The sequence below is a fragment of the Thamnophis elegans genome, chromosome 1, assembly GCF_009769535.1.
Source record: "Thamnophis elegans isolate rThaEle1 chromosome 1, rThaEle1.pri, whole genome shotgun sequence".
NCBI classification, from domain to species: Eukaryota; Metazoa; Chordata; class Lepidosauria; order Squamata; family Colubridae; genus Thamnophis; species Thamnophis elegans.
The window spans coordinates 39,031,744-39,048,341 of NC_045541.1; the positions used below are offsets into that span (position 1 = coordinate 39,031,744).

The 16,598-nt window shown below is 35.7% G+C and overlaps 1 protein-coding gene across 1 annotated transcript in view; it reads right to left on the bottom strand.

Moving 5' to 3' along the window:
- ACVR2A (activin A receptor type 2A) overlaps positions 1 to 16,598 on the bottom strand; it is a 56,603-nt gene that overhangs the window by 7,213 nt on the left and 32,792 nt on the right. Inside the window, exons 4-9 of the mRNA XM_032211651.1 lie at positions 16,195 to 16,349; positions 4,370 to 4,513; positions 3,094 to 3,237; positions 2,298 to 2,443; positions 1,359 to 1,473; positions 654 to 792 (exon numbers count right to left, since the gene is read on the bottom strand). Coding sequence (XP_032067542.1) covers positions 654 to 792; positions 1,359 to 1,473; positions 2,298 to 2,443; positions 3,094 to 3,237; positions 4,370 to 4,513; positions 16,195 to 16,349 — 843 coding nt within the window. The remainder of the gene's footprint in view (positions 1 to 653; positions 793 to 1,358; positions 1,474 to 2,297; positions 2,444 to 3,093; positions 3,238 to 4,369; positions 4,514 to 16,194; positions 16,350 to 16,598) is intronic.

Below are 16,598 nucleotides of genomic sequence, written 5' to 3' on the forward strand. Positions count from 1 at the left end.
CGTTAAAGTTCCTAGGACTACTACATGAGATCTAAAGGAACTGATAAGGCCACCCAAGGGTAAGAACAATGAGGAGACTGGTTGGATGAATTAACAGATTACTTGTGTAGCTGCAATTACAGTAAAATAAGGAATCATGTTTTCTGTGATTCACGTAAATTCCCAGGAAGCTTTTTACTTAAAGGATATTGTGATCATTGCAAGTGATCAGGGACAACTCATCTTCCAAAAGTTGCATTTCTCTGGGTATAAAATACTATCTATGAAGTTGAATGAACATGTGAGGCTGTGCATATATAATTACCCAGCATAGTTCTGGTAAGGGATATTATGGAGGAAGTCTGCAGTGAGGACACACTGTATGGAGAGCTAGCAAAGCAGCATGCAGTGAACTAATTTCCTTCTTAGATTTTTTTATTGTCTCTTTTGGTATGGTTTCTCTCTATGTGTCTATTGGTGCAGCTGAGCTAAGATGCTAACAGTTTCCCAGTTGAAACTGTGGTTGAGTATGTCTCTATGTTGTGAAATTAAAGAGATTTCATTGAGCCTTTTGACTAGCTAGTTCGTGTTCTTGGATGTGATCAACTACTCTTCTACCTATCTGTCCTACATAGTGGCCCTTAAAGGTCTTATACTCAGTGTCAACTACTTACCATCTGATGCTGTACATCGTGATGCCAATTCCCACAGTACTAATCCCATTGCATACATGTCTATTCTCAAAAACGCATCTCGCTGGAAGTTTATAGCACCTTCTAATACTTCAGGAGCCATGTATCTTCGGGTACCAACCTTGAAAATAAGAATAATCATTAGGCTTACAAACATGCAAATTCAAACTAATTAGATCTCACCATACATTCTAGAGAAATAATAAGTAACAATGTCAAAATCACTTGGTACTTAGAATTTGGAGTCCTATAAGTTGTTTTGGAATAGCTTGCTATCAAAACAAAAAATACACTGAACAATATTTCTTAAAGAAGTAGGTAGCCTTTGGAGCATTATCTATTAAAAAAAGCATTAAAAATCTCTTGATACAAATAGTTTCAATAGCTTTCATTATTTTGAAATGGCCAAGGAACTAAAGAGAGAGAGAATTATTAGCAACATCTCACATTTAACATGGAGATGTGCTTTCAATGATCAAAGTTTGCATTCACAGCCTACAGGAGTCACATTGCAAAGTAAATACAAAGCACAAACTAAGATATGACAGTTTCATATTCAGTAATAATTTGTCGTCTTGTCCTACTCTTTTGTAATGTAAAATGTTTATAACACCATGTTATAAACTGTACCTATGAGATTATGATCTGCTACTAGCCATCTTAATATTTATTTTCATTTAAACTTACTTGACCATGGGTATCACCAGCTGACTTCCCAGCCTCAAATTTTAAAGCAAGTCCAAAATCAGCGATACATGCCGTAAGATTATTTTTCAATAACACATTTTTGCTCTTGATGTCCCTTGAAAAAAAATGAAGTACAAAATTGAAAACTGCCATATTTAAAAGTGATCAGAATAATAATTGAACATGTTAACTGACAGTATAATTTATTCTTTGATTATAGCTGCAGAGATGAAGAAATTTTGGCTTGGTAACTGGGCATAAAGTACAATTTACAATTAAAACAATGACCATTACCATTCACACAGATATACCACTTGATCAGAGCGCTTAGGCAATGGAGGAAAAGATGCAAAAGACTAACTAAAAAGACTTACCTAATTAGATATGTAATTTGAACCTCTAATGCTGCCTCTTATAAAATAACAATAGGATGCAAAATACCCTTCTCTACAATGCTCTGTGGAGAAGGAAATATGAGTAGAAAAGTGATTTCTCTATTGTTATTTTGAGGTTGCTGCTGCATTTAGGCAGAACCATGATTACTCTCTTCCTGACATGAATAAAGTAACAGATATTTTTTGCAGGACAACAGAGTGGTGGAGCCCCTTGCAAAATCCAATCTTTCAAAGGAAATGGTCTATGTCCTCTCCACAGACTGGCCCCCCAAAAAGGGGGGGGTAGCATTTTCTTTTCCAAAGCCACACATGTACAGGAAAGCAAAGGACCCGGACTGCAATGTATGTCTCATAGATAAAACAAGTGGTATATTGAAGTCTTATATATAAATATAAAAGATCAGATTATAGATAGATAGATAGATAGATAGATAGATAGATAGATAGATAGATAGATAGATAGATAGATAGATAGACAGACAGACAGACAGACAGACAGACAGATAGATAGATAGGAGGGGGGTGAGGGTTTTGGGGGGGATACCTGTGGGATATAGCTGGTTTATGCCCTTCTTTTAGACCAGGGATATCTTCATGAAGGTAAGCCAAACCTCTTGCCATAGTTTCAGCTATATGACAGAGTTCATTCCATGAAACTATATTAGCCTTCAGGAAGTCAGTAAGTGAACCCTAAAAAATAATAATTTTTATTTATAAATATTATTTTTCACTTTGCATCACATCAATAAAGTTACATGACGTATTTAACTAAAATTTTAGAACTAGGAATATCCCATTTGCTATTCTAGAACCCGGGATATCTAAATTTTATTGAAATGTTCCTGTGATCTGAGCTTGGAGGGGAAGAATGACAATACAAGGATAGGTTTCACACACTGATACTAATTTAAAAAAGAATTCAAAGTAATATTATCATTACCATTATAGAAATAATTCAGTGGGCATCGTTTTAAACATGTGGGAGGACAATTTTTAAGGAGTTTGGAACTACAGGAGGTTACCTAGTATTATGCCATCATAACAGACAATGGCAATTTTTTCTGTCTCTTGATTTTCCTCCCTCCCCACCTCAAAATGTTTTACAGGTGGACATGGAAGACCACCTCTGGAAAGCAAATTACTCCCATCCATACTATGAAAAATGGTCTGAAATCACCGCCTTTATGTTGAATTCTTCCCCTTTAAAATTTAACATTGATCTTAAAAATAAATCTAGTAAAAATCTGCCTCAAAATCTGCTTCCCTTGGAAAATATTCTATTTGTACACAATGAAAAGTTCTAATAGTTATCACATGAACTATCACAACAAAGTCATCACCTTTTCATGAAACGCTGTTATTAGCCACAAGTCAACATCAATACTAGTGCCTCGTTTCTCAGCACCAATGAACTGCAGTATATTTTCATGCTTCATTCCTGGCAAGCTGTATATTTCATATTCATTTTGCCATGATTCTTTATCCTGAACAAAAAGAATCATATTAATATATTTAAAAATATTAAATGTCTTGTTTACATATTCAAAATCATGTCAAATAATCAAAATCATATCTGATTTGCTATGAAATGTGCCCAAATGCATGGGATGATTGCCCCCCCCCCCCCCCGGCAAAAGGAGAATACACACGTCTTAGTTTTAGTTTGGTTTGGCAAATTCACATTAACAGAGAACTCTTGCTTCTAGCAATTTCTGCACAAATCTTTAGAAATCTTGTCAAATGGATTATTAAATTGAGGCCAGACAAGTTTAGATAATTCTCTTAGATCAACAGCTAATAATATTTGGCAAGCAAGTTCTCTGGAATAAAGATAAGGATTTTTCTTGATTTGCTTCATCAAATAAATATAGACAACAAAGTGAGGTTAACAATTCAATTAAGTTCATCTGACAGTAAGACAGAATTAAATCAGAAATTTTCTTTTTCTTTATCTGATTATTTCTCCCAAGATTCTAGAATATTTTTCATGATTCTGGTAAATAGCTGGCACATAATTCATAAACAGAAATAGCAATGTTTAAATAAAGATTATAATTATGTATTTCTTCTTATAGTTTTTTTTATTATGGACCTCTCTGTTCCACAGGGGGAGAAAGAAAGGGAGGAAAACTCAATCATAGGTCAAGCACAGGACAATGTAATGGCTGTAATGGCAATCACAAGACTCAGGGATGTTGCAAGAATTGTAAATGGGCCACAAAGTTATTTTTTCAGCACCATCATAACTTCAAACAATTGCTAAATAGAATAGTTGGTGAGGACTACCTTTATTGGTGTGAGACTGTAAACAAATGATCTGATTTGAACTTATTTTGATAAAAAGAGGATTCCCCCTGGTTTTTATTAGTATTTAAATCCCAAATGGATTTACAAATGGAATTATTTCTTCACCCATCAGGATGGATGACTCTGGATCATTAAAGATATTCTTTATTTCGTTTCAGATTTTACTTGGTCTCAAAATCACTGGAATGTTTTATTAAGCAATCCTATGACATTTAGACATTTTGAGTCATCATCTGATTTCCTTGTTATAACAATATTTTTAAAAACATTTGGAACATTTCATAGTACAATATTTGATTGTTCGTATACCTGCACTGGGAATATTTTCACAGCAACGTATTCATTTAACAACTGAGCTTTCCAGACACAGCCAAATCTTCCTCTAGCTTTGATCTCTAGTAACTGCAATGGCTTTAGGCCCATCAATGGTGATGGAGGTGGTGGTCCAGGGTCCTAAAAACAGTAACAGTCAACAAAAGTTCATTTGTTTAGTATAATCTCATTCACCAAGTCAAAGACAACAGTTTAGGAAGCAAATTATATCAACAAAACAGAATGCAAAAAAAATGTTAATGTCTTGCAATTTTTAAAATTAATTTTCAATTTTTTCTCAGCAAAAATGAAATGAATAAATCTAACACTTAAATTGTACGGTCCCAAACAAAGGCATGCATACAAAATATGGAAGGAATTAAATGTCTTGAAACTAACTCAATATCTTAAATCTCTACATATGGCCAATAGAATACAGTTTTTGCAACATATATGTACTAAACTTTTATGAAAAACACTTTACCTAAATGAAGAAACTGCAAAAAAAAGTTATTAAATACTCTATTTTTAATAGAATTATAATTCTTGCATAGGAAATCTATAAGCTTCATGCAGCCTGTGGTATAGGCGCACATACAGAATTCCTGAGGATCCATTCCTATTTTACCAACCCAGCTATTGACCCAATATCATATGAAAGATGGGGAAATCAGTTTTTCTAGTTAGGAACTACTTAACTTTATTAGCATTTATTTATTGTAAGCATTACAAGAAAGGTTTAAAGTAATCTATTATGGCAATGCTGATTGGGATTTGAAAGGTACTTATGTGTGATTATATTTCCTGGTCCTCATTACTTCATCTACTTGGATGAATATTAAAGCATCTATAGAATGTGAACAAGAGTGAAGTGAACTATGATGAACTGGCTTCAGTTATAAGTTACAAGTATCAGGGTATGATATAAACTTAGGATAAACTAATTTAGTATAATTACAGAATGATATGCTTCCCTTTGTAACAAATAAATTATTCTAAAGATACATACTTCTATATTTCTTGCTTGAAAATAGGATGAGAAATCTTTCTTACCCAGAAATTTTATACATATGCTTTGGTGTAACAATGGGTGGATTGGGTAGCACAGATCAAAAGAAGTGATAAATAGCTTTATAATCACATGATAATAAACTTTACAACAAAGGAATCAGTTTTTAATCTATGTGGATCCTTCATGCAACATAATTAAAATATTATGAGGATTAATTTTTATTATACACAGGAAAGGGACAAAAAGTGTATATTTTCATTAGTCTTCAATCACAAGGGAGGGATAAAATTACATTTTGTTTCTCACACTCACTGAAGAGTGCCACTTTTCTCCCCCCCCCCTCCCGCTTTTATATAAGCTATCTACAGGCTGAAATGTTGCCTCCTTTTGTCTTTTTTCCCCTAAGCACATTACTATATTGCTTATACAAGTAGCCCTTGATTAACAACGGTAAACAATGGAGCTTGAATTTCCATTGTTAAGTGAGGATCCTAGGTTGTTTAGAAAGTCTCATGCAGCTAGCTAGCAAGCAGGCTGGCAGGAATGGCAGAGCAGGGCTGGCTCCTGCCAGGTTTATGGGTGGCTTGTGTGGCACTCGGTGGTTACTGCCAGGCAACTTAATGGAGCAACTTACAGCCTTCTGTTCCAGTTTCCCTGGTGTCTCAGTCATTAAATGAGGTGGTTGCTATATGAAACATCAAATTTTAACTTCAATTTTCCTTTGCTTTACATATTTGCAAAGGTTAAAAATGTGAGGATTGCCTGCAGTTACTTTTTCATGACATTGTAACTTAAAACAGTCATTAAATGAGGCAGGAGCCTTAATCCTGCCTATGCCGATTTAGTCCCACCATTCCAAATAGTAATGTAAAATGATAGTAGAAAAAAATATATTTAACAAAGCAACAAAGCAAAAAGTACCGTGTTTCCCCAAAAATAAGACAGTGTTTTATTTTCTTTTAACCTCCGAAATAAGCGCTTGGCCTTATTTTCAGAAAGATCTTATTTTTGAGGTGCAGGAGGCAACGAGCATGGTCACCTCATGGCTGCTGCTGTATTGCAATATTTTCGGGGAAGTGCTTATTTTAGTGCATGCGCTCAAAAGCCCAATCTGGGCTTATTATCCGGGGAGATCTTATTTTCAGGGAAACAGGGTATTAAATGAATACTGCTCTGAATACAACAGGCTGCCTGATGAATTCCACATATGCATCTTCAAGATCTGGTTCCTAAAAGGAAATCTATCATGTCTATCACTTCCGATTTTAAGGAAACACTCAAAAACAGAGTAATACAGCATGCAGATTTGCTATTTAATATCCCAGAATATTTTCAGGTCCTTAATTGTGCATGAAGTAACTCTCTGAACCTTACAAACGTATTATATTTTGAGACAGAGAGAACTGATTTTGAAACAACAAAAAATAATTGGATGTAAAAACCTTTATCATTCAAATTTCCAAAGCAAAATGCAAAATATTTTCTCTTGCATATGCAGATTCTTCATCTTAACAGACATCCCATAACTGTTATGAAGAGATTTTTATGCCAATTTGTTTATATGAGTTCCAGTATCACATGAATATACTAGGCACTGTATTAGATTTTTCTACTCAAGCTAATGGAGTCTCACAAAGTTTGCTATAATAGGCCATCAAATTGTTTTTTGATGCTGACATGTTATACTGTAGAAAATCCAATAAATAAAGAACCGAATACTTTGGATGCAAATAAACATATTTTTCAAATGTTATTCCTATAGGCAATTTGTAACTCCACAAATGTATGTATAAATAAATCGGTGCATCTTACCTCTATCATTATATGAAAGGCATGCTTGTAAAAAAACACACACACAGGCAAAAGGGAATTATTTCATATAGTACAAAGCAGATATAAGTGCATCTTAGGAAAAGTGAAAGTCATAATTAAGTAAGTTATAAAATTCAGCCTGCATTAGATTCTCAAATGTGTAGTTCATTGACCTTTTTTGACAATAAAAGATAGCAATAGTGTTTATTATATCTGTAACTGACTTATTTGAACATTAAACGTTTTGTAACCAAATGCTTAAAACAGTACGGAAGCTTTCAAAAACTGATTTCCATAAGTATGTAGTTAGAAGGAACAGAGAAATGTAGTAATTTAGTTATTAAGATATTGGTTATTTTTTAAACAAAGTAACTGTGCATAAAATATAAGTTGGTACATTACACAAGAGGGCAGTGTTGCATCATCTAACCTACAAACTAAAAAGCATAACAGTGAAACAAAACATGTTACTCTCATCCTAATCTTACTTTGTTAATATTTTGGTAGCAAATTAATTCTAGAAATATCACCCTTCCTTCCTTTTGATCAGCTGTTTTCATTTGGAAATATCAGTATATAAATTAACATTTAATTAACTTTTATTCTAACACTAAAAAACCTCAATTTTTTTTTAAAAAAAAGCGGAGGCAAGCTTTATTAGAATATGCAAAATTATTTACTGATAAACTGAGAGAAATGATTTATAAACTAATATAAAATTCACTAAAAACCAATAGCAAAAAGACAAGGAGGCAGGATTGGGAGAAGAAATGTGTTTCATCAACATTCATACCACCCTGTGATTCTACCCTCACAGCCTCTCTACTACCTAAGTTCTAAGTGTACTTCTTTCCCAGATGAAAACTATTCAGGCAAATAATTACGCTGCTGTCACCGCCTTTTCTTGAACAGAGTCCTGGCTAAACAGAAAATCTCCCTTCCCTTCCTCTTAAAAAATGCCTCTAGATTTTCCTTTTAAATCAACAAGGTAGTCATCAAGAAAGAAGGATTTTTATTTTAATAAAAGCAGTAGGTACTTTCAAAGAACAATTGGATACAGCACCTTGTATAAGGCAGAGATCTGTGTTTCAAATCCAGTGTTTACTGATTCGCAAACACTCAAAGCAAACAAAAATATAGACAACTGGAAAAAAAAATGCAAAAATACTTCCTAATGATGTATGCCTCACTGAGCAGAAATTAAGATAAGGAGAGGGGTGAGAAAAATCATTGCTTATATGATAAACATTCCATGTCAACCTTCCTACTGTAGTTTGTATTCTTCCAAGACGCTAATAAATAGCAAAGAAACTCCTGATATTCTCTTCTCTTGAATCTCCTCCTCCCAACTAAAAAATTTTTTAAAGGTCCAACCAGATAGCCAACGGGTAACTCAAAATGAGGAGTTTCCTTAATCCATTATATTAACACTAACTGTGCAAAATCAGAAATCTTCAGCTTTATAAAGGTAGAGTCTGATGAGGAAAAATATACAACATGAGAGAAAGAAATCCTCCTTTACTTCACATGTACAAACATCTGGATTAAAATACGTCAATTTTTTTCTAATGATTCATATTGGTAATGGGATTACATAAATAACTGAAACAATATTGACCATATAATAAACTGTCCTGACAGCAAAGCCTATGCAAATTCTTCAGAAATAGAAGCTGGCAACGTACTGCACTGCATTCAAAGGACTTTTAATCATATGTGACCACAGCTTTTGTCCGGTTTCGTGACCCGTCGAAAGGGTGAACGACAAAACCGCGCCCGACTAAACCGCGTCACTGACGTCATCAACGCAGCGACAACAGCCAGCGCGGAGAATGAAGGGCGCTTTAAATAGCGCGTTGAAAGAAAGCTGATTCAACTTAAGGTAAGGGTTAGGTTTAGGGTTAGGTTTAGGGGTTAAGTTTAGGTTTAGGGTTTACAGCGTGCTTCTGTCTCCGCGCTGTTGTCGCCCTGTTGATGATGTCAGCGACGCAGTTTAGTCGGGCGTGGTTTTGTCGTTCGCCCTTTTGTCGGTGAACCGTCCGGTTTGCATGGCTGCTTTGAAAGCTACTCCCAACCAAGCTTTATTCACATATGCTTGCCAGTTTGCGAAGTAAAATAGTTACACCAGGCTATATTGGGCAGGAGCAGTTTCTGGTGAACTGGTTTTAATAATTTGAAGAGGAATTTTGATCCCCTTTCAAAGGAGTTTCATAGCCTGATTGTACAGTAAAACAAAAGATAGTGCTTAGCAGCCCAGCATGTTAGATCTCTTTCAAAGTGAAAATAAATTATTTCCAGTGCTTATCAACTTCTTGATGTCAGGAACATAAATTACAAAAATTCAGTGGAGTAAAGGATTTGCATTTGTGTGATATGGCTAATAAAATATGGCATTCCAAATATAAGTGTAATATTAAATAGAAGCTGAATAACTGTGCCAACTGCTCCAAATACAAAAGGATGATAAAGAAGTATTGAATTCATCAAATCTGGCAATAAAAAAGTTGTTAATCACTGTAATAATTAGACTTTTAATTTGGAAGACACTGTTTTTCAATGAATATCTTGCAAACTTCAGTGTAATAGTACCTTTTTCTGAGGAGCCAACCAGATATTGCTATGCAATCCATTGGTTTTAAAGTCTATATATTCTTTCTAAATATTAGTAATATATTAACCAATGCTAATTGTTTGTGAAATACAATGATCACAACCAAATTAATTCAAATAAACCAAATAAATATGTTGAATTAAGATTGACAATAAATTTGTAATAAAACTACCATATTTTTTGGAGTATAAGATGCACCAGAGTATAAGACGCACTAAGGTTTTGAAGAGGCAATTTTTTTAAAAAAGTAGGTAGGTAGATAGAGGGATAGACAGGGAGAAAAAGAGAGAGAAATACAGTCGGTATGTAGAGAGAGAGTAGTTAGGTAGGTGGCCCAGCAGGAGCCATTGGAGCTGCAAACAGACTCTGCCAGCGAGGGGCCTTATGAGTCGGCTCTATAAGAGGTGGAGGACCCTGGACAGGGTTCCGACTCCGAGCAGGGCACAGAGAGGCTGGTTGACCACCAGGAAGCTCCTGAGGCATGGAGCAGTGGTGAGAGCCGAAGAGAGTGTGCTCCTGATGTCATGCCTTGGAGTAGTGATGAGGAGACAAGGGAGGTGGTCCTGGATGCCCGGCAACACCGGGCAGATCGACGTAGAGAGCAGCTACACAGTTACAAAAGATAATTAGATCCAGGTGATTGTAATTAGGCTCCTCTCAAGATTGTATTTAGAGAGACTGGAAGGAGCCTGGTTTTGCAGGATTCAACGTCATTCCTAACGCTGGAGAAGCTGTTATCTGTCGAAGTCTGAGTTGCTGCCAAGGTTCTTATCTGTTTGTTAGGCTTGGCTTTCAGCCACCGAAGTTTTGGTTTCTTGCTAATAAAATGCTGTGAAATTCCAGTTAAGCTTGTCTCAGCATTCGTTACTGGACGGAGGAGGGGGTCAGAACAGGTAGGTGGGTAGATAAAGGGAGAGAGAGAGACAGACACAGAAAGAGAAGGTAGGGAGAGAGAGAGAGAGAGAAATAGAAAGAGATAAAGAGAGAAATACAGTAGATAGGTAGGGAGAGAGTGAGTAGTTAGGTAGATAAAGGGAGAGAGAGAGAAATACAATAGGTAGGTAGGGAGAGAGTGTGTGTGTGTAGATAGGTAGAGGGTTAGAGAGAGAGAGAGAGAGAGAGAGAGAGAGAGAGAGAGAAATACAGTAGATAGTAGGGAGAAAGAGAGAGTAGTTAGGTAGGGAGGTAGATAAAGGGATAGAGAGAGAGAGAGAAAGAGAGAGAGAGAGAGAGTAAGTAGGTTAGGGAGAGAGTGTGTGTAGTTAGGTAGAGGGATAGAGAGTGAGAGTGAGGGAGGGGGAGAGACAGAGACAGAGAGATAGAGAGACAAAGAAGGTAGTATTTCTGCTGGCCCAGCACTTGATCAATGTAATTTTCATCTATCAGTTAAAGAGCTTTCCAAAAGGAAAAGGAAAAGTTTTTACACTCTGCAAACCTCCCAAAAACGGCCCGTTTTTCACAAAAATGGGCCCTTTTTTTCAAAAAAAAGACATGAATATTCTTTTGGGGGGGGCTTGCAGAGTGCTCCTGGGGGGGTGGACCAAAAACGAGCAAAAAACAGCCCATTTTTCATGAAAACGGGCCCGGGTTTTGGCAAAACAATTGCATGCATAGCTTACAGAGTGCTGCTGGGGGCTGGGGCAAAAAATGGCCAATTTCTTGCTTATTTCTGCCCTTCCCCAGCTCCCAAGAGTTCTCTGAAAGCCTCCATAAGGGTATGTGCAGCCATTTTGTTGAAGGGGCGGGGCTTCGGGAGACAAAAATGCTGTATTTGATGTATAAGACGCACCCAGATTTTCAGCCTTTTTTTTGAGGAAAAAAGGTGTGCTTTATAATCCGAAAAATACGGCATATAGTCTATAAAAAATAATTCTTAAAACAACACTTCTACCATGAAAACGTTTTTCTTATGTGGAGTTCTTTGCATAAAAGAATTCACAGCACTGGCAATAATGTATTTGTGGTAAGCTGCTTGCAGGAGAGATGGCAATTCATTTAATAAGCTTGAGAGCAGGATGATGAGAGAAGAGTTAATGCCATAATTTGGGAAAATGAGAAAGTGGAATATCTGACAGCATAATATGAGAAAATTGTAAGAAGGTTTCACAGAAATAGTATTTCTAACAAATTCATATTGCAACATACTTTAACAACAATAAATGAAAATTGTGTTTTTAAATTAATAAGACAAAAATGGCAACTTAAAATATTGTTGGGCAAGTGGAAGGAATTGGGATTTTAGAAGGAGATTTAAATAAACTGAAAAATGTCTTACTCCTCAGCTGAATTTCAGATAGGACTGATTGCAAATAGAACGTGTAGAATAAAATTATAAAATTTATCATTTTAGTAGATAAAACCATGGCTGGATCAGAATATGGAGCATGTCTAAGGTGTTTTTCCTTTTTCATATAGCAAATGAGTTGTTTGGTACACAGTATTATTCTCTTTCCTTGATCAAAGCAATGCAACTCACAACTTCTCTGCTACAGAAATAATAGGAAGGGTGTCCTTTCCAAATCATTGCAACAGAAATACCTTGTGACATGAAGATGCATCTTGCCTAAGACTAAATAAACCAAGTTAATTTTACCATTATAATTTTAATTATAACCATGAACCATTTAATTTGTTTCCAGAAATACAAACTAGGAAACAAGCTTAGTCACATTTAAAAATACACTAAGGATATCGGTCTCAGAAATAAACCCTAGTTGTTAAAAACCTAGGATTTTTAACTTTTTTATTCACTGAGTAGTAATTGACAAAGATAAAAACCTGCATTTATATACATGGGACAGAAGATGGGCAATGGCTCCTATGCTTGAACTCATTATTCCTCTTCTGTCAGGTACAAGAAACGCCTAGTGTTATACAGTTGTTTAAATGAAAAGTTGAAGTAAATTTTAACTGACAAGTTTTATTTTTCAAATTACACCCTCAGAAACTATTTGATTCATAGAAAACAGCTTAATAAGGTGTGTGGATGTATGTGTATATATCTATAATCGCATAATATAGCAAAGAGATATTTCTGCTGAGTTTAACTAGTAAAAATGGTAACTGATTTTTTACTAATTTTTACTTACTTCATAAAAGAAAAAGGAGCCAGAAAATGATGAAACCTTCTTACAATTTTTGTGCGCATAAGGAACCAATTTAAATTAGAGCTGCTCACTAAAACATTTGGATGAAAATTATATAAGCAATTTCTCTATTATTTTTTGAATGGGTACAGCCTTGGGTCATAGTATAGTCACTGTATGACTCAAAATTAATTCATTTTGCAGCATTTAGTACTGACAACTATTTAATTACTTCCATGGATATAAAGATAACTTCAAAGTTTCTGCATTATGTTCCACAACAAGGTAGATGTTACTATTATGGATATAGATAGGATTATTTTGGTAAAAAGCTGTAATGGTTGGCCTGCCTTATCTCCCTTCATTTTTAGAAAATATTTTAATATTGAATAAACTGATCTCCCAAGGTAGGTGGCAGGATCTTTTGATCTTTGTTGATCTTGAAAAACTCAGGAAGTTCAGACATGGTTAATACTTGGGAAATCAGAAGGAAATTTCAGGGCTGACATAGAGCGGAAAGTGTGTGTGTGGGGGGGGGGGAGAAACAGAATAAGCCAATGGCAAAGCATTTCTATAATGTTGCCAAGAATATAATGTAAGTATGTCCATGAAATCAACAGGCATTAATCTCCACTCACGAGACTTCATTTCATTACTGATATGTCAATTGCTTTTTCTTTTTTAAATTCTATTATTCTTTTATTACAAATTACTTTGGATTTCCTTTCTAGAGATGATACAAACTTATATTTATAAATAATTCAAATTATTCTAAATAAATCAGCTTTTTCAACTTTATAAAAGTGAGCCCTTTAAGGGAATTTTTTCAGCTACAGGTTGCTTATAGTATGAAGAAATGTCCTTGTAATCAAACTTATGCATCACTGACTGTATGTACTGCAAATATGTTGATAATCTTATTTATACTCTATATCAGCGATGGCGAACCTTTTTTGGCTCGCGTGCCATTAGTAGGGGGAGCGCAGGGGGGTCGTGTACGGGCATGCCGCACCCATAATGTAATGTGCGACCCCCCCCAGTGCACATGCGCGCATTCTAGGCCCAACCCCATTTTTTGCATGCTTTTTTCGCCCTCCCCAGGCTCCAGAGGCTTTATAGGAGCTTGGGGAGGGCGAAAACAGCCTCCCCCGCCCCCCCAGAGGCTTCAGGGACCTTCAGAAGAATTCCCTGAAGCCTCTGGAGCAGTCAAAACGATCCTCCGAGCAAACCAGAAGTGACTTCCGGTTTCCTCGGAGGATCGTTTTGACTGCTCCGGAGGCTTCAGGGAAGCCTCCTGAAGGTCCCTGAAGCCTGTGGCGGGGGGAACGGGCTGTTTTCACCCTCCCCAGGCTCCTATAAAGCCTCTGGAACGTGGGGAGGGCAAAAAATGGCTTTAAAAAGGGTAAACTCAGCTGGCCAACATAATTTAGTTATGTTAAAAGATGTAGCAAAACATTTCTAGTTTCCAAAGATACTTTCTGTATTTTAAATATACCTTTATCAAAAAAAAAAAAATCAAGCAGAGAAAGGGGACAAAAAGAAAAAAAAATACAAGGCAATGGGTCAAAATAAATATATAATATTTCCACTGAGCAAAAACACTCTGATTTGTGTAAAATAAAAGGTTTAACAATACTGTCTCCTTCCTTGCCAGAAGTTTCTTTCTTGTGAAAGAAAGAAAATTTAAGATAGCTACAGTATAAATCTATATTTTATTTAATTTATTTAACTCTATAAACTTTATTCATGTACTGAAGTACATAAGACTATTTAAAATAAATTATAAAATATAAAACAACTTCTTTTATAATTATTTAAAAATCCAATCTAGTTCAAAGTAAGATGGTGCAAATTCAAATTATTGTATTGACATTTTTACCACATAAAAGTAACTTATTTTGATCTCACTTCAGTACAATTCATATTTTAACAACCTAGTGCTTTTCCTCAACTGATTTTCTAGGTCTGCGAGGGCGAACCTATGGCACGCGGAGCCATTTGTCCAGGCACACAAGGTGTTGCCGTGTCAGCTGGCTAGCTGACTTCGGCCTTCTTTTGAGGCCATTTTTCATTCTCTGGAGCATGAAAAACCAGCCCTACGGGCAAACCGGAAATTCAGGAACATACATCCGGTTTGCTCATAGGGCCGGTTTTACTGCTCCAGAGCCTTTAAGAGGCTTCTCTGAAGGCTCCGGAGGGCAAAAAACGACCCTACAAGCAAACCGAAAGTCACTTCCAGGTTGCTCGTAGGGTCGGTTTTAGCCCTCCAAAGCATTCAGGAGCCTTCTGGAGGCTTCCCTGAAGGCTCCGGAGGGCAAAAAATGACCCTACGAGCAAACTGGAAGTCACTTCCGGTTTGCTCATAGGGTCGCTTTTTTGTGCTGGGGTTGTGCGCTTAGCATTATGGGTGTGGCACACCCCCTGTGCTCCCCCCGCTTTTGGCACGAGAGCCACAAAAGGTTCACCAACTCTGTTCTAGGCTTTCACTTTACATTTTTAAAACAAGACATTTTGTATGAGAATGTTTAGGTAGTGTGCACGTACATTTCTGTAAGTTATGGGTATTCATAAAATTTATCTTAAAAATAATTTTGAAATATAGCCAAGTTCAACAAGGACTGTCATTCCTAGATTTTCTAAACAATAGGATTTAGTGCAGAAAGCCAACAAACTACAATGGAAGCTGGCAATATTATTCCAATGCCAATTATCTCCTGCAAACAATCATTCATAGTGCAAATGTCCATTCAAAAACAGCCTTCAAACATACAGCTCTACATGCAAAATAGTTCCTTCCAATAGCAAGGTACTGACTTACATAAATACCAATGCATGGGCAGCAACAGGCATGAAGGCTTTTTTCCTCCTAACATAATTTTAATGGTGATAGGGTTGAATTGCTTTCATTATGAACAAAATTAGAATACAATTAAATATTCAAAAATTGTTATTATCAAAATATTTTCCCAATAATGAGAAAAACAAGTGTTTTCCTAAATTTAATATGTATACTTTACATCCTGTTACCATAGATGAGTAATTTTAAAACATATCATGTACAAATCATAAAGTTCAAAATATTTACTTTAAGCTGTGGCTTTTGCAAAATGTCTGATGTAGGTTGCTGACAATCTTTTTATGAATTGTGGAAAAGAGAAACGGTTTTCAAAAAATATTCAAACGGTCAAATAGCAACTGTAAAAGTAACAAGTCTATATCGACTTGAGAAAGCTTAGAAAAAGATGGGATATAAATCTGACAAAGAAACAAATCTACTTCTATTCAAAATAATTGCACTTACTTGGGTTGGTACAAGTACTGGAGGATATGCTAATTTGTGGTGTCTGTACATCCAGAACGAAAAGAGTACAATCACTGCTATTCCCATTATAGGTCCAAGAGAGTAAAGCAAGGTACTAAACAGGGGTGGTTTAGTTGTCACAGGATTGGAAGTAGCTGCAGAGGAAATAAGTTTTCTTATAATTCAATATTAACACAGAAAAGATAAGCAATTCTTAAAAATGGAGGACATTTAAGCTATCTATACATTAAACTTAAAGTTATTAAAGTTATCTATGATACATCTGAAGCTTAAGATCATTCTATTTTGCCTATTCTTGTAGGAGATGAGCAGACTGAGCTGGAAGGCAGAATTAACTGTATCATCAGTTTGGAATCATTGCGCAGCCACAAGAAACCCAAATG